Consider the following 24,621-nt stretch of genomic DNA (forward strand, 5'->3'; position numbering starts at 1 on the left):
TGTGTGTGTGTGTGTGTGTGTGTGTGTGTGTGTGTGTGTGTGTGTGTTTTATGGCCCAAATGGGAATATCTGTTTAATTGCAATCTGGTTGTCCTGTTTTTGGTTAGACAAAATCTACTCAAACATAGAGAAATCTAATTTCAGGCTTAGCAAGCAATAAAGTCAATAATAAAACATATTTATTAAATTAAAAACAGTAAGATTCTTGTTAACTCATTAAAAAAGATTCTTAAGATTTTCTTCCCAAGAGAAACATTTAAATATCTGCCAAATGGAATAAAGGCCAGCCATATTGCATTTGAGTAAATGTGTACATTTTGTCGTCCTAAGGGAGACAGCATGAATTTAGGGATTCCAGTGTTAATTTTGTTTGTGCCATTATTGAGCTATACAACCCAGGGCAAATGTCTTTGTCTCATGAGCCCTTACTGTTTCTCATGTATACATTGAGAGGATTGGATTAGGTGATGATTTCTAAAGACTTTTCCATTCTATAAAACATATAAAGTCTTTCCTTATATTCTGTAAATCAAAAGTATAAACAGGGGAAAGAAAAGCACAGAAATGGTTAGGACAAAAGTGTAGCTCAGTGCTTAAGGGAGGAGTTTCTGGGAGGAGAAGAGAAAGGGGCAGGGCAGGGCTGCAGCAAGTGTGGGGATCTCTCCAACTTTAGTTCAATGTCTGCCTTTCTGATGGCTTGGATGATGCAGAAATGCACCTCAACTTTAGTTCAATGTCTGCCTTTCTGATGGCTTGGATGATGCAGAAATGCACCTCCTGTTTGCTCTCTCTCTCTCTCTCTCTCTTGTTTCCTGTTCTTTCTTCATGTTTCTCTGTGTCTTCTTTCTTCACACCTCCATTCTCTTACCATCTCTATATCTCTCTGAGGAATAGATATAGTTAGGATTTGTCAGGAAGAAACAAGAATAATGATGAAAGTTGGAAAAATAATTTCCCAGATTGTTTTTGTCTTTTCATTTCCTGGCATCTGTTATAGCTTCAGTTTTACTTAGAAAAAAAGTTCATAGGTTGTATGTTCACAACAATGATAATGATGATGACACTAACCTTGACTACTTGCTGTGTGCCGGGAATCATTCTTAATGCTTTAGGAGTAATTCTGTATTTAATCCTCATAACAACACAATGAGGTAGGTACTGTCATCATCACCATTAGGCAGATAAGGACACTGAAATCAGAGAGGTCAAATCACTTGCCCACAGTTAATTTTGGTGAAGTTGGGATCTTATCCTAAATCATCATTTTTCAGTGTCACTGCTGTATGCACTCAGTCTTGCTGCATCTTCTCCAAGGCGGAAATGCTGTATATTTTTCATTTTCACTTTAGAATTGGTATACTGCTTGAAGAAGATACTGTACTTTGAATTGAACTGAAGGAGCATCATCCTATCTGGAACAGAGAGTTGTCCGTGGCTTCTCTTGCCCTGGACCTCCAGGGCAGGCTGTGCTCAGAATGCCTTCCCAAGGTTCTTGTTGAAAAATATTTGACTTGTTTGAAAGCATCTACTTCCTTTCTGTGTACAACTTATGAAACTTCTTTTAATTTAGAAATTTTAGTTTTAATAGTTAAACCATAGTTTAAGAAAGTTTGATTGCATTTCTGTACAAATAGTAAAAGTGTAACATTAAACAAATATGTGAATAAATTAATATATGAACCAAGTAAGTCGTGTTTGAGGAAATAGCTACGAACAAAAGGTCAGTGAAGCACTGCATTTAGTTATTAGAGAAAAACCCTTTAAGTTTGTATTTGCCTGAATACAGTTGACTTCTTTTGAGATATACTAGGTTTTTCATTTATTATGAACATTTTACACAAGGGAAAAAAAGTATTAGTATGTTTACACTCCAAGGTCAATATGTCTACTCCTACATATGGTATTAAGATGAGAGAAAGAAGTAAGAGAGCTAATCTTTTGGGCATTTGTTTCCATGGCACACAGATAATATCTTTTTGGTAGGATTTTGCATTTGAAGGCAGAGGATGCATTCTTTATTCATTATGTCCTCTAATACCTCACTTATCCAGTGGTCATATTTCCAGCAATTCTATCCTCTGGAGCTTAGGAGTATTGGATCATAGAATATTAGTGTTGAAAAGGATCTTAGGGATAATTTAACTCAATTGTCTTATCTCACATATGAAAAAGTATAGCTGCAAATGAGTAAAGGGCCTAGCCATGGATTAGAAAAACATCTCCAAATAGAAACTAATAATTACAAAAGTTACATACTGTTTACTCAATTTGCTTCGTAAATACTCGTTGAGTAGGAATTATGTGTCAAATGAGGGACAGAACAGTCCTCCTTTGACTATGGTCCCTCCTTAAAGCTCTTACCAAAATGTGTGTGTGTGTCATGAGGCCACAGATAAGAAATAGCTGGGAATTGTTCCTGGTGAACCCTTTGAAGATGACAGGGACTTGATCTTGTTAATTCCCCGTTGTCTCATGGTGCTGATCACAGGAAGAAATGATCACGGTATAGAAATCTGGGAATATTTGGTATGAGCAAATCTACTGACTTAAAAAACCCTCAAGGAATTATTATTTTTCATTACGGTGTTAAGTCTAAGTTCATGTTGATAACTGAGTCAAGAAGAGGTTAGAGTTCTTTCAACCTGCTGCTTAGCATAGTGGTTGAGTGCATATTACATTTTTGAAAGCGTTCAAATGAAGAGAGTATTAGTGCCCAAAAGAGTGAGCTTCAATTCTCTGGGAATTTTTTCCAAAGTTATAAAAATTTATTGAACACCTGCTATGCATAACAACCTATCTCTAGACCATGAACAGATAAGTTTAATGTTAGTAGAGGGGAAATTGAGTCATTGTAAATAAACTTGATGTTTGGCCATTAACTTTACAGCAGAGTTTTATATACTGAAACACCATTATCAAGGTTGGTGTTATGAAAGGGGTCATGCTAAATGTGAGACAGAGAGAAGAGAGAGGATAAATAAGCTGTATTAACTGCTGCAGCCTAGGCAGTGTGTCAAGTGTGCGACTTCATTTTATCCTCACAGCAATCCTGTATGGTACTCGGTGTTGTTGCCGTTTTGCTGATGAGGAAACTTGGAATCAAGAGGTGAGGTAATTTGCTTAAGATGATGTAGCTGACAAACAGCTAGATTGGAATTTGTATCTCTGGAATTCCAAAGTCCAGGGCTGGCCCACTGTGCCTGAAGGAAGTGGCATTTAACTCTCCAGCTGACATGGAGTATAACCTTACAGACATATGCATTCATCCATTTATGCATCCATCATCTATTTAACAAATATTTGAAAACCAACCTAGTGCCAGACTCTAAAAGAAGAGGCAGAGCCAAATTCATAGAAAAAATTGAACTACAGGATACTATATTACATAATAAAAGTATGCAACAAAATCATAAGAATGTGGTTTTTTTTTTTTGAAAAAAAAAATTAGCCTGTAGACCCAGTACCATTACTTTAAGATTATATTTTTTATATTTGGGGGAATTTTTTTGACTCTTATAAAATATAACTAGATATAAATTCAAAATTAAGTCATTTGTAGTTAGCAAATCCATTTTAAAAATTTCATATTGATGTTAAACTGCCGATGTTGGCCCTGATGTCTAAAAGAATGCAAGCTTTCCTTTTCTTCTTCACTTTCAGAATGATAGCATCCCATTCAGCCTCCTGGATATATTGGATGCACATTTAGCACTTCCCAGATTTGATACATAGAGTATCAAATGATATTTTATTTCCTCACCAATTCTGAAGTCTTAGTGAAGTCTAAATTAGTAAAATGTACAGAATAGAGAGTTAGAGAACAGACAGACTAACATAAACTATGTAATTATTCTTTGTCAATTAAAAATAAAGTGAAACCTAAAAATAAATAAAAATAACAAAGAAGAAATAGACTAATAGTGTATTCTAGAAAGCACAGGATCGCAAGTCAGAAGACCTGGATTTGGATACAGATTCTTTCACTTGTGTAGCATTGTGCATGATTCTAAATTTCTTTGAGTCTGGATGTGTTTGTTTATTTAATAATGTTTATGGCACAACATTGTGAGAACTAAAAGATACCATAGATATAAAAAAATTCTTTGCAAACAAAGTTATAGTGTCAAATTGTGTAAAGATCTTTATAGACTCATCATTGTAATAATTGTCACCTCAAGATGTCAAGTGAGGATACTAGGGATTTGACATTGGGCTCAAGATGCGAAGGAAAGAAGAGAAATAGAGCCCTAGAGAGAGGTTGTTTTGTGTGTGAAGGGAGAAGATTGTCAGTATTTGTCTTACTTTTGAGTGCTCAGTTTCTTGCCCGTTTTAGTTTAGGTGGCAGGAGCACGCTACAGCCTCCTTCTTGCAGCCTCAGAGACACCTGTACAATGTCTCTTAGTGGCACCAAAGGCCCCCATGTTGAATCTTTCTCATTCCTGACCCTTTGCTTCCTTTTGGCCACTCCCACTCATGTGCCCTTTGCTCTCCCTGCCTCCCACCATCAGTCCATCTCCATGCCTGACTCCGGCTTTTCCTGGGAGCAGGCTCTCTGAACCCTCCAAATTACTCCCAGTTTACCTTCATTCTTGCCATCTGCCTTTCCTATATTCTCTGCAAATCTCACTGACCACACTCCCAGAAAGGAAAGAAAAATTTAATGATATGAGAAAATAGTCAGGAAAGTGGTGTGTCCAGAAGTAAAAAGGGTTCTGTAGGGCAGAATGGACAGGGAGATAAGGCCTTGATGGAGGGAGGGTCTTGGCAGGAGACTCGGTGGGCAGTTTCAGAGGGTGACCCACCTGAGTGTTTAATAGCAGGGCAAGTTTCAACTCTACTTTGCATGTGCTGAGTGTGTATTACCGTGTACCTCTGTGAAAGTATTGGCAAGACAATCAGTAATAGATAGAAATGACTCCATCTTCATAAGAAGGCAACACATATGACCACCATGGTTTCAGTCCTGACAAGTGATTTTCTAAATCTGTAGACTGGAGGCCGGGGTGCAGCTGATCAGGTATCTCAAGCTTCTTTTCCCTGAACTCCTTTCTGTGGGTATTCTCAGTCCAGTTATATCAGGCCCCAGTAACTGTGATCACTGTGATTGTGCATAATTGCCTGTTGTTCCTTAGTGGAACTGTGCTTGCAAGGTAGGGGTCCTTTGGAAAAATATTATTAGAGAAAAGCAGCAGAGAGGAAGTCTGCAAGTCAACAAGTAAAAAACCAACCCACGTTTAGTAGGAACAGAAAATGTATGACTCATAGGGACAAACACAGAGGCGGACACTGCTTCATTGTTTCTCTGTCAGACTTTTAAATATGAGGTGGGAGTCCTCACAGCTCCTAGGGAAAGCCTGGTAGATGAAAAACGAAAGCATATTTTTGAAACTTGTACAGGTAGTATACAGACTAAACAGTGTGTCCAGGCTTCCCAGTCCGGCCCCTAGCATGTGTCTTCTTTAAATATGATCTGACTTATTTTAGTGGTAATTTCATCTAGATAAATTGTATTCCTTTAAATAATGTTACAAACACCAGATGTGTGAACTCTTTGGTTCTAGTGTTTTTGTCTTTTTTCCTAAAATGTGTCCTTCCTGTACTTTTGATGTTCTTTGAGAAACCTAAAGACAAGATGAAGAATTCCAGATGAGGCTACTGAAAGGCCTGTGAGTCCTGGGCGTGTGTTCCTTCCATGCACGAGGAATCTCCACCTGTGCAGCCCTCAGAAGGATTTCTGAAGAGCTTATGCAGTAGAGGCCTTGTGGTACATAATTTAAACATCTCTAAAAATCTATGCCACAATCTACCTTAACATTTGATTTGCTCTCTGTAAAGTTTGCTTTGGTGTTAACGATCTTTCAGTTTTATCAGCCACATTTTATGGATTATTAAAATAGTGTCTGTGATGGGATGAGCAAAAAGAAAATGACGGGCAAGGCAGCAGCACCCCCACCCTTACCTCATCTGAAAATGTTCTCACACTGAGGATAGTGCTTGCGGGGTGCCCCGTGTGCTCCAGATGATAGACAGAGCATGTGATATACCACAGGGACTCCTGAAAGGAAGCTGGGTCCCTCCTTTCAGCATTGCTGACTGCTTGCTGTGTGACCTTCAGAAGACCCTTCACCTCATTTGCCATCGGCTGCCTTGCCTGTTAATTGGGACAATAACAACCCTGGCTCTCTGTTCTTCGAAAGATTGCTGACATGATTTAAAATTTGCTTTGAATTGCAAAAAAAGTATTAAAAATTATGTATTTACATATATTCATGTATATATACATATACATGGGTATATGTGTATACACACACACATTTGCTATTCACGCTGAGGCAGAGATCGAGCAAGCTGAACTTGATTTCCCTTAGTGGGCTGAACACTCCCACTGCTTCCAGAGATCTGGACCATGACACATGGCACCTTGTGTGGTTTTGTAACCAGGGTCTCCCCCATCTCAGTGCATGATCTCTTCTCCCATTCAGAAATCATCTTTGATTCCGCTTTCTTCTTCATCCCCTACATCCAATCTGTCTACCACCAATCCCGTCAGCTCCTCTTTCAAATCCATCTACTTCTACTGCTCTGATGCTGCTATCCTAGACTAGACCACCATCATCAGCCTCTGTTGATTGCCTCACTATGATCTATTTTCCATACAGCAGCCTGAGTGACCTTTCAAAAATGTAGAATACATAGTCAGAAGTCCTGCTTGAAACTATTCAGTGGCTTTTTGGTGCTTTTAGGATGAAATTCAAGCTTCTAACCACGGTCTGCCTGGTTTACTCTAATCACACAACTGGTTACCTTGTTCACTGTGGTTTAGCCAAGCTGGGCTCTTCAGTTCTTTAGCTCACCACATTCTTTCTTAAGGATTTAAAAAACAGACTTTATTTTGGAGGGCAGTTTTAGGTTGACAGCAAAATTTAGTGGAATGTACAGAGATTTCCCATGTAGCTCCCACATGCATAGCTTCCTGCATTATCAGCACCCCCTGCCAGAGTGCTACATTTGTTACAATCCGTGAACCTGTGATGGCACATCATTATCATCGAAAGTTCATCTTTTGCATTAGGGTTTGTTCCTGGTGTTGTACATTCTATGGGTTTGGATAAATGTAATAATGACATGTATCTATTCTTGTAGTATCATATGGAATAGTTTCACTGCCCTTAAAATCTTCTGCCCTCTGCCTATTCCTCCTGCCCTTCCCACCCCCATAACCCCTGGCAGCCACTGATGTCTTCACTGTCTTCATAGTTTGAGTTTTCCCTCAATGTCATGTAGTTGGAATGGTATAGAATGCAGCCTTTTCAGACTGACTTCTTTCACTTAGTAATAGCTTTTAAGGTTATTCCATGTCTTTTTATGATCTTGAGGATTTACTGTAGCTTTTTGGTTTGCTTGGCTTTAAATTTTCACCTTATTTATCTAGCCTCTTGTCACTTTGTTGTATTTTCTTCATAGCTCCTATTGCCCTCTGACATTCTTTTTTTGGTTTATTGCCTGTCTTTTTCATTAGAACTTTAGAGAGTGAGAGTCTTGTCTTGTTCCTGGCTTGTATCCCCAGTATCTAGAACAATTCCGGCTGCATAGTACATACTCAACAGACGTTTGAAGAGTTAAAGAGTTAAAACTTGGACATTCATTCTTTTTGGCTTTACTCTTATGGTGACAAGTCTTCTCTTCATTCACTCTGCTCCAGGTTTTGTTCAGAGTAGAGGCAGAAATTCATGTTAAGTCACTGAGTCTGGGAATTATTTCTTGTTCACCTTTGGCTTCTGAAGCTCTGCTGGTTTTCTGCTGAATTTAATGGGTCTCCAGACGAATGGCAGTTTGGTAGCCTTGGTGGGAATCAGTCACGCTGCAAGAGTGAACAGAGGCAGTAGAAAATTATTAAAGGAAAATTGCAGAAAAGTATGATTTAACATTTATTGAGTCACACATTGTACTCAAAGCTGTGTATAACATAAAAAGCAAATTAGGAGACAAGTCAGATATAAAATGAGTGAACACATACAAGCATACAAATACTGCAGAGACGTATTTCTTCAGATGCCTTCTTTCATTTACCAAACTGTAGTCTTATCAAAATATATAGGCTACTTCAGGAGAGAAACAGTGCAGCCAATGTTTGTGGCCCACTTATGCTGTGGGGCACAGGGAGGCTTGCAATTTCATTACTGGTTTTTAAAGAAACTTTCTCTTAGGCTAACAGACTTCCTAGAGAGGCCAAACCAAGTGAAGCTGAGTTAATGTTCTCATTAAAATGTTAAAGAGGCTTTATTCATGAACAACTGAAGCTGTAATTGCTTTATCCTTGTAAACTATGAAAATATGCAGTGATCTCTCATAGAGGCATTCACCCAGTCCCTCAGTCAGGAAAAGCCTTGTTTAGTGGAGGGCTTGGCTGCACCTGGGGACTGAAAAGCAGATCCTCTGGGTGGTTCGTATCTGTCAGGGATATGGTATAAGTGGTGGTAAGAGTACTCCATCAATCTGTTTTCACTTTGTAGATCTTGTTTTGTAAGCATGATTTGACTATTTGAACTTGAGTACTAATTTGGAAATCATATGAGAATTGAACATGTATATATATACACACATGCAAACAAATGTTATAGAAGGAAGCAGGTTTTAAAAAAATCAGGTTTATCTTTTCCATAAGCCATAGCTTATTGAGATGAGAGTAGAAGAAATTGAAAGATGCTGATATACTGGTGAAACTAAACAAAGAATTGATCTGGAAAAGGATGGCATGTGATTTGCAGGGTGAGAAGGGACTCGCATCTGGCTTTCAGAGGTAACAGACTTTTTTGTCCCTACTTATTTCTGTCTTTCAATGCCCCAGTACAAAAACATAGCTGTGGAACTGTAGGTAGTGAATTCAGATGGCAAATGCAACTATGTTTTTCTTTCTGGAAATGAAATAAGGATGAAGTCAGACTTACAGGATTGAAATCATAGAGCTATGGTTTTTATATAACTAGGAAACTTATATTGGAAATCTCAAAGTGAAATTTAAAGGGAAAAAGGTTAGAACATTTTCCTTTTCTCTAGTTCCTTATTATTAGAACCCTTGTTGGTTGAATGATAACAGAACTAGGCCTCACGACATGCAGACGTAATATGAGCAGTACCTAGGGATTGCTTTAAAATGGTGTAGAAGGAGAAAATAGCTTTTCCTCATTCATCCTAAGTTTGTGACTGATGCCCCTCTTAAAAAGACATTAACAAGAGAAGAGGATACAAATGTATTTAATATAAATTGTACATGACAAAGAAGCTTTCGTGTGGACACAAGGACCTGAAGAAATGGTTGTACTTGTGTATTTTTATACTAGGTGATGAAAAAGTGGATAGTTGTGGAGAAATAGGATTGGATAAAGGGAATATTATCTAATGGTAGAAAAGTGGGAGAAATTTACCAAGGCTTTACTTTAGTAAATTTACTTTAGTAAATACCTTCTAAAGTATTTGCAAACTACTTTACTTTGGGTTAGAGTTACACTAAAATACATATATCCTAGAAATGTCTACATTTTCTTCTTCAAAGGGTCAAATCTTTTTCAGATGTAAGTGCAGTGCATTTGTTAAAACTGGCTCAAGTCTGTAGGGATAATGGAGTTGAAAGATACAAGAAGCTCTCTTTCTTTGTGATAGATTGGGTAGGTTTCTAAAGAGTTCTTTTCTGGAGGGGTTATGATCCCAGTCCAATGATGTCAATGGTATGAATGGTAGAAAGTACCTCTCATAGTTTTTGAACACAAAGTAGATTCTAATATCTGGAACACTATTGGTGATATTTAATAAAATATATATTTTAAATTATTAAGAGATTTAGAACAAGATATAACAAATTCCTACTACTAGCTCTTCCAGTAAACTCTTGGTTGATTGGGGAACTGCTAACCTAGTTCCTAAATTCAGAAGTGAATCCAGAGAGATAGGGATCTTTGGGTTCTATCCAGACACAACTCAACTTACCTTCCCCTTCTGCAAAATAGGATTCCAATCCCTTTCCTGATCTTTAGAGCAGATCTATTCTGGAGGTTTCTTTTTGGCTTGCCTAGGAAATCATAGTGGGCTGTAATCAGGTCCTGATATTCCAGTATAACTCAGAAACCTTTGAAGAAATGCATGCTGTAATGAGCCCTTCACCAATAATGGGATATGTATAGAGAGTATCATGGGAACAAATAGTAGTTTTTTAGAACTTTTGTTTGCTTTCTAGAGTTTTCCATTTCATTTGCAGACAGAATATTGTCACATCTCACTGCTCAGCATCTCTGCCCAAAGCAGACCCTCTTTTCATTTTAGTTCTTAGAGGTAAGTTATATCCAAGACCCTATATTGACCTTATGATTAGATGATGTATTAGTCGGTTCTCACACTGCTATAAAGATACTAACGAAGATTACATAATTTATAAACAAAGGAGGTTTAATTGACTGACCGTTCTGTGTGGCTGGGGAAGCCTTAGGAAACTTAGAATGATGGTGGAAGGGGAAACTTAGAATGATGGTGGAAGGGGAAACTTAAAATGATGGTGGAAGGGGAACCAGACATACCTTACAGGGCAGCAGGTGAGAGAGAGAGCACAGGAGAGCAGGGAAAACTGATTTATAAACCATCAGATCTCATGAGAACTTATTATCATGAGAACAGCATCGGGGAATCACCCCCTTAATCCAGTCACTTCCCTCCCTCGACATGTAGCGATTACAATTTGAGATGAGATTTAGGTAGAGACACAGAGCCATATCAGCTGTCAATGCCAAAAGTCTAGGGGAAATTTTCAAAGCGCATTGTTGTGTGATGTTTTCCTTTAAATACTGGTTTTTTTGTTTTGTTTTGTTTTGTTTTGTTTTGTTTTGTTTTGTTTTGTTTTTTGAGGTGGATTCTCACTCTGTTGCCCAGGCTGGAGTGCAGTGTTGAAATCTTGGCTCACTGCAACCTCCACTTCCTGGGCTCAAGCGATTCTCCTGCCTCAGTTTCCTAAGTAGCTGGGATTACAGGTGTGCCAGCTAAGTTTTATATTTTTAGTGGAGTTGGAGTTTTACCATGTTGACCAGGTTGGTCTCAAACTCCTGACCTCGAGTGATCCACCTGCCTCAACCTCCCAAAGTGCTGGGATTACAGGCATGAGCCACTGCACCCCACCCTGTTTTCCTTCAAATACTTAATTCAGTTCTGTCTTAAGGCTTATGTTGATTGGCCAGTGATTGTTTGCCTCGTCAACTCATTCATTCAGCAAATATTTTGGGAATATGTACTATATTTCAGGGGCGTATATGGTATATAGGGGCTGGGATAAAAAGATTGGGAAATCAGATTTGTTTACAAAGTTTTGTTGATAGTTCATAGGTTGAAAATAAAGAGTGAAATACCTGAAGGAAACCAAATTGCTTTTCTGCAATTCAAAGACTACATGCAAGATTGCCATATCAGAGCCTACTCTGTAGAGTTCTCCATTAAGTGCATTTCATGTGGGAAGTGGCACCAGATGTTTTCTGTTACGATAATCTTCATATATTTATTAAGCTGTAACTTATAAGGCTTCCTGATGGGGCATTAAATGAGGCTCTTTGTGTGCTACACTGTGTCATTGTAAAGAAGCAGTCTGTTAATTCCTGCCTTGTCATTTATCTGGCTCTTACTGGTAATGAAGCATGTTTCAGTCATTCCAGGAGGGTTTTGGGGATATGCACAAAAAGGAGTAAGTGTAACAAAAGGATTGGTTTTATGGTGGGTTGGAGGAAATGCACTTAGGGAGAACTAGGGTAGAATGAAACCTTTTGTCTAATATGTTTTACAGTTTTATTCGAATAACTCAGAATTGTTCTACATTTTAAGAAATGCTAAGAAAATACTAGGTTACTGCATTTTTGAAAGTTTTTCTTTTCTTTCTCAGTCACTGACCTGGCAGTGGGTTAGGAGAATCCAAGAACTCCCAAGAATTGCAATGGTACAGTAGAGGAGTCAAGCAATTTTCCTATCATTTCTAAGCTCTGTGCTTGGGAGAAATGGTTATATACTGACAATGGAGGTTTGATTCCAGGAAAGAAAAGAGAGCATAGAAAAGGGAAATAAAAATGTGGGTTGTTAGATAAGAAAAGGGAAAAGAGCAAAGAGAAAAAGGAAAAAAGATGTTTTGTTGTCCTTCTTTCTCTCTCTTAGCTCCTTCTTCTCACAAAAGGAAGGGGTGCAAAAATGGGCAGATTAAAAGGGTAAAGAAGCGAGTTGAATTAGAGATAGGAAGGTACTTGGACGTAGTGAAGGAGAAGGAAAATGAGTCAGAGAAATCGCAAGAATAAGTGAGAGGGAAGGAAATGGGATAAGAACTGTTTAAATTCAGGAAGAAGAGAGGGGCTCGGAGAGGGGAGTGGACACTTTGGTCACACTGAGAGCCTTCAATTACTCCCAGCAGGGCATCTGCCAAATAGCCAGTGTCCTTTGCTGAAGACATTTTCCTGACTTTTGTATTAACTTTAATGTGATTCTCTTTATTGTCCCCTTATTGGTGGTGGCAGTTTCATCGACACTCTGTGTGATCAAATAGCAAATGTGTAGGTACAGTTCTGCTATTCCTGCGCCCTTACAGTTTGCAGCCAACTTCTGAGTAGTGCATCTTGTGTTTGACATTTGTCATTCCTCCGTGTCTTGTAGGAGAGTTGAAGGGGAAGAGAAATATTCCTAAGGGCTGTCACATCTATAGCTCATGCATTCAAATATTAAAGAAGCTTAAAAAACTCGATAAAATCACATTTTAATTTTTTTTTGAAGTAAGATAGTTGACTCCTTGCTAGTCTAGTGACCTGCCCTAACCTAAGGCCACAGTCACTATACGTATAGGTGCATTGCTTCAAGACTCAGCTCAGGAAGCCTTCCCGGAATTTCCCACCTAGGTCAGGTACTTTCTAAGTGTGTACCAGTACCTTCCCCTGCCCCTGGCTTCCTGTGCTGACCTTTTCCTGTTAGATCTGTCATGCTGTGTGGTAATTTTTTTTTTTTGAGACAGAGTCTCCCTCTGTCACCCAGACTCTGGTGCAGTGGAGCAGTATCAGCTCACTGCAACCTCCGACTCCTGGGTTCAAGCAATTCTCTGCCTCAGCCTCCTGAGTAGCTGGGATTACAGGTGCCCACCACCATGCGCAGCTAATTTTTGTGTTTTTAGTAGAGACATGGTTTCACAATTTTGGCCAGGCTGGACTTGAACTCCTGACCTCCTGATCCACATGCCTTGTCTTCCCAAAGTGCTGGGATTACAGGCATGAGCCACTGCGCCTGGCTGTTGTGTGGTAATTTTTATCCTTCCACTTTAGGCTCTTTGCACAGTATTCATTATTACTGAGCACCTCATTATGGAACAAATAATGTCTATCTTTGATGTCTACAGATGCTGATCTTTAAAGTGTAAAATAAATTCTTCTAAATTTGGCTATGCTTTTAGATATCTGTTTACAATTAGGCTGCATGTTCTGGAAAGAAAAGAGATATAGCCAGGTGTAAGGTGTTTCTGGAGAGTTTAGTAGAATATTTGTTTCCAGATTCATACAACTATAATAAAGGATTTGTGATCCCTTTAAGTTTTAGATACCAGAGGATGGTCTTGAAGTTTGGGGGCAACCTATTTCTTATGATTCTAGGACTCACAGGCCTGATGGATAAGGCACTTTAAAACCATGCTTCTCAGACTTTAATGTGCATAGGGATTATCTGAGGATGCAGATTCTGTAGCAATAGGTCTCAGGTAGGTTCTCAGATTCAGCACTTCAAGCTCCCTGGTGAGGCTGATTTCGCTGCCTATGGACCACATTCTGAGGAACAAGGCTTTAAAACACTTTCTAGAAAGCTGGGCTTTATCCTATGAAAATGTCTAGGAGCACTTTATAGTTTGCAGAACAACAAATTTCCTGAGGAAAAGCTTATAAGTGTGTAACTTTTATTTCAATTTGGAAACTTAAAAGAATTTCTCACAGTTAAAAACGGTACATCTGATACTAGTCAACCCCAAAACTGCTTTTGAATGACATTTTAGATTGTACTACCCTTAATTAACATATAGCTTTATTTTTTTAGGCTTTCTTAGGTTTGGGAAACCCTGGCCCTAGGACTGGCCTTAGTGTATCTACTTTAGCAAGAAAGACTACTTGTAAAGCAGAAATACTGTTTGAAAGATTGACAGTTCTAAGGCTTTGTTTATGATGAGACCTTCACATTTATTGATTGTTACCAAGTTAGCACCATGCAGAGACCTTCTCCAAGGGCATTCAATCGCAATGGCCAGAAATGGAAAGGGCAATGTTCAGCTCGAACTTTGCAGGCGAAGCCTTGCATCTACTTACATAGATAGGTTGAGTCACCTATCTGAAATTGATGTTTGAAGCTTTTTTCTAACAAGATGGCCTTTATTTTACAGGTCCTTTGCTGCCAGCATGCTATCATATTTGTAATATGTGGAGGAGAGAGAGCTCACCATGCTCAGGTAAAGGGATGGTATGTGCACCACAAATAACAAGCAGGTTAGTTGTCACCATATGGGAAGGGATTTAGTTTGATTATACCTCTGGCATTCTTAGTTGTGTCTAAGTTATATCTGGATTTCAGGGACTGTGGCTGAAGATCTCGGTGAACTAACATGCATTTGGGGAACATTTACAAAATACCTATGACAGGGCCTCTGTGAACATCCAGCAAGGAAACAGGACTGGTCACTTGAAATCTCTTTCCAACTTCTACAGAGTTTACATAAAATTACTACTGTTGTTCAACTTTATCAGCTTATCATGAGGCCTTTATCTTTTTAACATTTATGTAAATAAATGAATACTGAAGACTTCTAATTAAAGTCTTATCTCTGTCCCCTTATCTAAAGGTATCCTTCTAAATTTCCTTTGCATTTTCTTTTGAAATAAATGCATGTCTCACAACTTTGATTTTCCCAAACAGGTCACTGAGATTAATTTTCCATTAACCTTTATTACTTCTGTTTTTTTCTAATCATCTTCTTAGAGGATTAAACAGTCCCCATTGGGCTAGTCTCTCCTTAGGATATGAGCCGTCTTTTTCTTTGATGACCTCTATAGAACTGATTTGGATGGTGGTGATCTATTGTCCAGTGACTGAACCTGGACTCATTAACTGAGCCAAAGCTTCTGTAGATATACCCACACTAGGAGTTCTGATGACCATGGCAATGTTGTTATTGGTCTTGCTTCCTTGGTGACCCAGTCTGTATTATTTTCATCTGACTGCCTTAACAAAGCATCACAAACTGGCTGGCTTACACAACAGTAATGTATTGTCTCACAGTTCTGGATTCTGGAAGTCCAAAGTCCAGGTGTTGGCAGGGTTGGTTCCTTCTCAGCTGTGATGGAGAATCTGTCCCAGGCCTTTCTCCTACCTTCTGGCAGCCTCAGGCATTCCTTGACTTGTAGACGGTATTCTCCCTGTGTCTTTACACTGTCTTCCCTACGTGTGTGTCTGTGTCTATGTCCAGGTTTCCTTTTAGTAAGGACACCAGTCATATTGGATTAGGGCTCACCCTACTGACCTCATCTTCACTCAATCATCTGCAAGGACTCTATTTTTAAAAATGTCACATTCATATGTATGAGAGATTTAGATTGCAGCATCTTTTTGGTGTACACGATTCAGCAGATAACACTATGTGGGTGCTGGCATACCTCATTTTATTGCACTTGGTTTTATTGAGCTTTGCAGATATTGTGTTTTTTTATACATTGAAGGTTTGTGGCAACCCTGCATCCAGCAATTCTATTGGCACCATTTTTCTAACAGCACGTGCTCATATGGTATTCCTGTTTCAGCAATAAAGGATTTCTAAATTAGGGTGTATACATTGTTTTTTAGATGTAATGCTATTGCACACTTAATAGACTATAGTATAGTGTAAACGTAACTTTTATATGCACTGGCAAACCAAAAGATGTGTATGACTTGGTTTATTGTAATGGTCTGGAACCGAGCCTGTAATATATTCAAGGTATGCCTGAATTGAATTCCTCTAGATACCCTTAAAGCATCTAGCATGGTGCCTGCTGCTTAATATTTGTTGAATTAGTGAATGACGTGGACCATAAAAGCCATGGCCAAATTTAATTTGACAAAGCAAAATGCAGTGACCAGAGGTGGGCAGGTATTATGCCAACATTTGTCCTCAGTGAACTCTTGCCTTCAGGATAGTCCAGGCTAAACAATATCATAAATGAGATAAGAGTTTTCCTTTAAAGGTAGTAGCAGGTGGGGTTTTTATAAAATACAGCCCTTTGTGTGAGCTGGTACTGCTGTCTCCATTGGCATCACAGGTTGAACTGCCAATTTACATGCTGCCTCTATCAGTACATCAAGATATCGTTCCAGCTAATTCAATACAATTTAAATCATACTTAGCCGGGCTATTCTTTCTTTCCAGCTGCATCGCTTTGCACTTATTAAATTTAACATTCTGTTCTCTGGCTTTAATCTCTAAATGCTATCCTGAAATAGATCTGCCCTAATCATGTCTTATTCCTTCTTTATGCTTCCTTTAGCTCAACATTATTACAAGTTACCTTTTAAGTGTTCAGATTTGGGTGTTGATAAATTATTAGGATACTGGTCTCAAGGTAGCACTTAAATGATCTGTCCTTTAGAGTTGCTTATTTGGAAAACCCTTTATTTCCTCTTGGGGTAGTGCTTTCTAGCCATGTCTACTGTTACTTCCAGGAAAGGATTACCTTTTTAATAGCAAAAGGAAACCTCCTGCTGAGATGAGTGAAAGTCCAGGGGCAGATCTCCTGGAAGTGAGGCAGGCATCTTTAGGAGCCCTGTGAATTCATTTAAGCCCCTGGATTAGTGCTGTGTGGAGATGCTGTAAGCAGCAGGTCAATGTCTAGATATTGACTGTGTGGGTCAGGCCCAGGCCTCCAGGAAGTCTGAGCTGCAGAAAGGGTGGAATCATTTACTTACAAGCTTTTCCAGCCCCACAGAAACTTTTGCGTTCCTGCAGGTGGGGCTGCAGGCTGTCCCAAGGCCAACTGATAGCATTGGCTTAGGCAGCAGTGAATTTATAAGATGATGACAGGCAGTAGAAAATGAAAATGAAATTAAAAATTCATCTTAGCATTTTTCACACTGACATTCGTCCTAACAAAATTGGTAAATCAAACAGCAAATATTTATGACGTGTGTGATGCATGCAGGCACAGTTCCACCAAATGCCAGGTATAGATGTATAACTTCATCCTGTGTCTCCATTGCTAACTTTCCTTTTCCATTTTATGCAAGAGCTTACTACCCTTCATTAGAGGTCTCCTATAACTTTCCATGTGAACTCTCCTAAGTGTGGCTTGTGGGCATGGCTATAGGGTTTCATTAAAATTGAAACAGTTAATTTGTTTTGGTTACGCAATGATCAAACCATGTGATGGTGGGATAGCCCTTGCCAGCTGCAGGTAGGTCCTAGTGAGCAATTATATGCTTGTAATTCATCTGTCCCAAAATAGCCAGTGAAGTACTCTACGGTGTGCGCTATAACAATTATCACATCCCAGTAAGTCTTATTTTAATAATCAAGTAATCTTACATGTACCTAATACTTCTCTATTATTAAAGAGAAAATAACCCAGAAATAAAACCTCAGGTGCCTTGAACATGAAAAACGAGTTTGTTATTGTTGCTTTGTCTTTACTCCATTTTGCATTCTCTAATTTCACTAATCTTACTTTTCTGAAAACTCAGCTATAAGACTCTCATGGAATTGATAATAATTTGCTAACTTGTTAGACTCTGATTTTAAAAAGGGGAAAATGAGAAAAATGATTCTTATGTCCTTTTAGTTAATAATTAACATGGTAAGTTTTTCTTAGATCTCTGACATTAGAATGTAATTATGATATTATGGAAAGTATTCTAATTAAACAAATTATACTTCAAAATTTGTACACAAATCAGTTAAAATATGAATCTTAATGTCTGCTTTCTGTAGGATCTTCTTCCTCTCCCTCTGATGGTTCCTTCTTTGTTTCATTTAAATCATGAGTTTATGTTAAGTGCTTATGAGCTGATAATATAAAAGTGATGAAGAAGAGCAGTGGCTTTTGGCAGGGAACTCAGAAGCTTGGAATTCTCTTCATCTGCATTTAGTTGTCACTAAGCTCTGTCAAATTTCTATAATTCTTTTATATTTTACTTTCCTTTTTTAAATCTACAGTTATTCTTTCCAAGCCTTTCTCTTTTTCTTGCTTGTTCATATGACCATTCTGTTTTGTTTGCTCGTTGGTTCGTTCATTCATTCATTCGTTCATTCATTCATGTAGTACCCTTTTGACAGGTGCCAAACTTTGTTCTGGACATAGTATCAAGTATATTATAATTTATATGGGAGATAGCAATGATTTTTGCATGACTACGATGGAGCAATAAAACTAAGTATACCTTTTATATAGGAAACAGAGCAACTAAATTGGCTTGGGACAATTGGGAAATACTTTATAGAGAATATTTTATTTGAATGGAAATTAGTAGGAGATGAGTGGTAGAGAACATTCTAAAGGAAACAGAGGGTAGATTAGCAGAGAGGTATGACAGGGCAGGGCATGTTTGTGTATTCCATGTTGTTTAGATATTGCTGGAGCATAAAGTTGGGAGAGGGATATAGGGCTGGATGAGACTCTATACGAAGGCAGAAATCAAATCTTGAAGGTCCTTTGACACAATGTTGAGCCCTCCTTTGTATGTCTTCAGTTCATCCTGCTCCTTGCAGGGAGAATGGCTGTGTGAAAGAGTGATTATATCCTGCCAAACTCTTCCTTTGTGACCCTTGTCCTGGTCTCACTACTTCCAAAGGGAAGTCAAGTGTTTTTTCTCTTTAATTTACTCCATTGAATCATTTATTCTCCTAGATTTGCCTGCTTTGCTTTTCACACAGAATTTGTTACTTTGCTTTTAGATTCCATTTTCAAAATCCTCCCCTCCTTTAAGACCTCACTGAAATTCATATCCTTTATGAAAACTTTTCTCTACTCATGAATGATTTACCCCTTGTGAATTCTAGAACGTTCATTGGACTCTGCATATTCCAATTTTCACATGCTTCTCATATGTCACAAGTTATTTTTATAGCATTCTCAGACTATCCACATGTTGAAGAGAAGGGCCATATACCTACCATTTATCCTATTTCTGCTGTAAGTGCAGCTTCTTGCATGTATTAATAGTAGACATTGCATGGATATTTGTTAAAAGAATAGAGGAAAACAGAGTTCCTTTAATTTGAAAGACTGCTACAGAGGTGGAACTGAGGGATTGATTAATTGTCATATGGAAGGGGTAAGAGTTAACATAATGTCCAGATGAAACTCTTAGAGGAAAGAATAATTGTCAATGAAGGTAGAAAGATTACATTAAACAAAAGGCAGGAATATGTACAGAAAGATGCAGTTTGAAAATCAGTTAAACTACCCAAAGGTTTAGGCATGGGGAGAAGATACTTAGGAAGCCATTCAGCATGTGTGATTGTCTTTTAACAGTGAGTGACAAATGGAATAACAGGTAAAAGCACCTATATTGCATGAAGATACTCTATATTATTAAATAAAATGGCCTCTGGAAAACTTGATTTAATTGATCTCAGTTGCAGATCTGGAGACAATCACAAATTCAGAAATATATTTATAAAACTCTGTTGCCACTGAGCTCAAAAGACTGTAATACTATTACTTGTGAGTTTGAAAAGGGTAAACATGAAAAACTGAAAAGAGTTATTGATTAAAGAAGTAATATAAACAAGAATAGTGGAATTAAAGTAATTGAGGCAATATTGGGCCTAATGGACCTTGTTCTCTTAATGCCTTTCTTCTGCTTTTGTATTGAGTTGGTCCCAAAGTCGATAGGACTATGTGCACAGAAAGAGAAGGACATGATGGAAGAATTAGTATTGCTGTCTATGAAAAAAATCAATCTGTTGTTCTTACAGAAGAACATCAATCAGTCTTTGAAATCAATTAACTGGAATTTTTTACATTTGGCTTCTAAGATAATGAGACAAATGATGAGAAAGGACTGTATGCCTTGCATATAGTGAATAGTCAGTAATTGTTTCTTGAATTGAAAACCAAACAATATCATGGATTTAGTTTAAAAACTACTTCAGCGTAAGTCCTTTTATCAGTCCTAATTCAGTCCCATTTCTTTTACTGGACTGCCTATATCTATAGTACTATAAATGTAGATTGCTCATTTTTATTGATTCTTGCTCTGAAGTGAGTTCTCTTACATTTTTACTGCCAAGGAGTCCAGGCCAGCTTCACGTGACTTTGTATCTCTGTATTATTTAGTGTCTTAACTGTTTTCTGTGACCAGACTTTCTGCCCTATACAGTATTGGCAGATTACATTTTTTGAAATATCATTTTGCCAACACTACTCTCTATTCAGAAAACGCTGATGTCTCTTTGTTGTCTACAAAATTGTGGGCTCGTTGAAGGTTAGAGTTTATTTCCCACTACATGGCTTTGAAAGCATCTGTGTTCAGATTTGTCCAGCCACCCGTCCATACTTAACTTCCACCATCCCCCTACCCAGACACTATGGGGAAGAGAGATTCGTCTCTTCATTCGGTCTTCCCATTTTGCAACACGCATAATGTTCTGCATGGAATCCTTCCTCTCATATCTATATCCATGCAATTAAAGTCATTTCTGCTCCAGGCAATATAGTCCTTAAAACTGCACATTATCAAATGCTGTGCTGTAAAGACAATTATTTCAGTAGCATAAATAGTGTTGGGGACTTGAGAGCTGCAGGGGCACAATAACAAAGTTGTTTTACCTGAAGTTATTTAAATAATAATGGTATTTTCAATCTCTGTAAAAGTATAACTTTAAAACCTGAACATCACAAAAAATGCATTTTGTTATATCTCTTTTTATAAGATTGTAGTGAACTAAGCTGGTATTTAAAAAATTGTTTCAACATCTTAATGACCTACTATTGTGAGAAATGGAGAATAATGACACTTAAAGCAACTATGTTATAAAAAGAAGAGCTTTTTTTATTTCTTATGCCAGGAGCTCTAGTCTGCATAAAATAAATCTTATTCCCCAATCAATTGATCACTTTATACCTAATACACATTATGCAAACTCTGCAGAGGAAATGTCTATAACACTTTATTTTTCAAAACGTAGTTTAAGGTCCTTTTTCCTCTGCTGAGTTTGCCTTTTACCATTCTTCCTTGCCTGGGGATTTTTCTCTCTGAATACTCTCTTTTAGGTTAATTATCAATTCAAGGACCTCTTTAATTTTCATCTTTTTGAGAATTTGTAGATACTGTTTTGAAATAGAGACATACTCTTATTTTCCACAATGTCCAATACATTGTTAAGGCAATGATGTACTAGTTTATAAAAGCATGCAATTATTAAATTCAGTTTCATCTAAATCCAAAAGTTGCTGTTTTCTCTACTTTCTGTTCCTCCTGAGCATTGGGCCTTGTTTTTATGTTTTGGGGGGAAAAAGTGATCCCCATTTTGATGTCAATGCAAAAGGATAAAGACTAACTGATAGGTTTCAGATTAAGGATAAATACATGTGTTAGTTCCTGACCCTTCTTGAAACCTCACTAAAATGATGTTTAAGAGATTTTTATTTTAAAAGGCACACACCGATGACAGCAAAGAAAGAGGGCAACAGTTACAGCATTTGGGGATTTGGTATATAGATGGATGAGTAGTAACTTTAGCAGACCTGAGAAGGTGAAGTTTTAATCTAGCAGAAGAGAAAGGAAAAAGGTAACCCAAATTATACTGATGAACTCTGCAAAAGCTCAGGAACAGGAATCCCTAGAAGGGAGAGTGAAGATACAGTTGAGAAGTATTGGTTGAAAGTTCAGATCTTGTTCCTAACTTTATACAAGGAGGAAACTGCTCCTTCACTCCAACAGAGGGATAGAGATTATGTTTTCCATAAAGTTGGCAAAAAAGAAGATTTCTGCATTGAAAAGTACCAGGAAAGGTTAAAAGTGGTATAATATGGTCCTGAAATGTGAATAGGTTGTGGATTACATTGATTTACCAAATCCTAAGAATGACAATACCTTCTATTCCCTGCTCCTTAGCCTGCAGGCAGCTAAGGATACCTTTCCTACAGGAAACTCCAGGAAACTTCCCTAGGACTCTAACCTAAAAATAGAATTCAAGGATACTGACATCAAGGAATCCCTCAAGGAAAGGCCTAGCCAGAACAATTCTAAAATAAATCCTATGTCAACAACCACACTCCCAACCTTTCTGTTGACCTTCTAGTGCCCTGCCCTTAAATATCAGCAAACAGCCAAGGATCATGAGACATTTAAGGAAGTGTCTGATATCATGAGAGACAAAAACTAGCACATAAACAAAAAAGGCAATTTGAAGGAAACAACCTTAGTAGGAAGAAGAAATCTTTTTTTTTTTTTGAGACAGGGTCTCACTCTGTCATCCAGACTGGAGTGCAGTGGCGCAATCTTGACTCACCACAACCTCCGTCTCCCAGGCTCAAGCGATTCTCCTGTCTCAGCCTCCCTAGTAGCTTGGATTACAGGCATGTGCCACTACCATCCAGCTAATTTTTATATTTTTAGTAGAGATGAGGTTTCGCCATGTTGGCCAGGCTAGTCTTGAACTCCTGACCTCATACAATCCACCCACCTCTGCCTCCCAAAATGCTGGGATTACAGGTGTGAGCCACAATGCCCAGCTGGAAGAATAAATCTGAAAAAAGAAATCATTGTTATCTCCAGACAGATAAGGCATGATATTATAACCATGAAACACAACAGAATTTATAAGGGTTAGGAGGTAAAGTTAAGGAAAATTTCTAGAAAGTGTAGTAAAAAGAGAAAGAATAGAAAATAACATAGAAAAAATAAGAAGCCTAGAGGATTGTTTCATACATTTAAAAATAGTAACACAAGATTGAGAGAATATAGAAAATGGAGGACAGAAAACCATCGAAGGAATAATTCAACAAAATTGCTCAAAAGCAGAAGTTTCCTGATTAAAAGGGAATAACAATAGATGATCATGAAACTTTACAACACTAGAATGTGCTCCAATAAATGACGTGGTAAACTAATAAAAAGCAAGACCTGGTATCCCAGAGATGGGGGCCAACACAAGAGCGAGGTGAAAAGAACCCCACGGATGATTGTAAAAGATATCTCAACAGCTGTGCACTGGACTAGTGATCAACTGATCTAAATTGCAGTAGGTAGAGTGATTCAGGAGAAAGTTCTTCAAGATGGTAAAATTGATTAAACATCTAGTGTGTTTGTGCTGAGAGGAGATTTACAGATCTTGGGGAGGCTTTGGGGATAACATCATGATAAGTACCTAGGAAACTAACACAAATTAAATATAGCAATGATTAATTCCAAGGAAGATGAAAAGTAAGGCAGAAAAGGAGATATAATCATAGAATACTACATGATGTAAATATGGATATTTAACACAACCGAAATTATTCTCAGAGGATGAGAACATGAGGCATGTGCATGTGTGATTAAAAATACCGGACCCTTGGCTGGGCACAGTGGCTCATGCCTGTAATCACAGCAGTTTGGGAGGCCAAGGCAGGCGGATCACCTGAGGTCAGAAGTTTGAGACCAGCCTGACCAACATGGAGAAACCCCATCTCTACTAAAAATTAGCTGGGCATTGCGGCACACACCTGTACTCCCAGCTACTTGGGAGGCTGAGGCAGGAGAATTGCTTGAGCCCGGGAGGCAAAGGTTGCAGTGAGCCAAGATGGCACCATTGCACTCCAGCCTGGGCAATAGAGTGAGACTCTGTCTCAAAACAAACAAACAAACAAAAAAACCTAACCCTCATTGTCCTCATTAGGAGGTCAATCAATAATACCTAAAATTGAAAAACTAAGAAACAGTAAGAGAAATATGTTATTTAAACCAGTGCATATAAATTTTTGGCTTTAGTATGGCATGCATAGATACTGATACTAAATAATGTAGGAAGCTGGAGACAATCATTTATAGAATATTAAGTAGATATAAAACTTCAAATAAAATATTTTCAGATTTTTCAATGAGAAACCTGAGCTTGCTTTCATAAACATAAGTTTGTATAGCTCTTATATGCCTGAAATGGCTGAATACAATTCTTGATCAATAGCTTAATGATGCTCTCTTCAAATTCTTTTTAGTCATTGTCAGTGAGACATTATACAAGTAATGATTTTTTTAAAAAAAGCCATTTCACCACTATTTCATATTCTATAACAGTTAAAGTTATATTTAAAACAAATTAATAATTTTAGCTTTCTTTATAATTCCAACAGATTCCAAATTAACTGAATTTTTTCCTATGAAGTAATTAAAAATAATAACAAGGCCTTAATTTATAAAGTGTGTGTTTATTGTTAGAGCAGTCACCCCATACGTAGCTTGGATGCCAGGAAAAGAGGACATTTAACTCAACTGGAAAGGAATATCTGGTATGTATAAAGACAGAATTTGGGGGTTGTCACTTGTAGCTTTGGCTACCAGGCCTTTCTGCCCTCACCTTTCAAGAGCTCCACTGTCAACCAGCTGTGCCTTCTATACCTGGAATGAAACCTCCTC

At 38.0% G+C, this 24,621-nt stretch overlaps 1 protein-coding gene across 10 annotated transcripts in view; it reads left to right on the top strand.

Moving 5' to 3' along the window:
* Positions 1-24,621, top strand: part of ENOX1 (ecto-NOX disulfide-thiol exchanger 1) — a 619,252-nt gene that overhangs the window by 101,473 nt on the left and 493,158 nt on the right. For 2 of the 10 annotated variants that reach the window (XM_032294762.1, XM_032294764.1), the window contains exon 2: positions 14,420-14,485. The exons of 2 other annotated variants lie outside the window; for them this stretch is intronic. In XM_032294762.1, coding sequence (XP_032150653.1) covers positions 14,455-14,485 — 31 coding nt within the window. In that variant the 5' untranslated portion in view covers positions 14,420-14,454. Of the gene's footprint in view, positions 1-3,549; positions 10,327-11,093; positions 12,567-13,227; positions 14,523-24,621 lie in introns of those variants that run through there. 6 more of the 10 variants (XM_032294761.1, XM_032294770.1, XM_032294763.1 and 3 more) reach the window with 6 other exon arrangements.

Source organism: Sapajus apella, unplaced genomic scaffold (assembly GCF_009761245.1).
Source record: "Sapajus apella isolate SASKATOON/1434 unplaced genomic scaffold, GSC_monkey_1.0 scaffold32, whole genome shotgun sequence".
NCBI classification, from domain to species: Eukaryota; Metazoa; Chordata; class Mammalia; order Primates; family Cebidae; genus Sapajus; species Sapajus apella.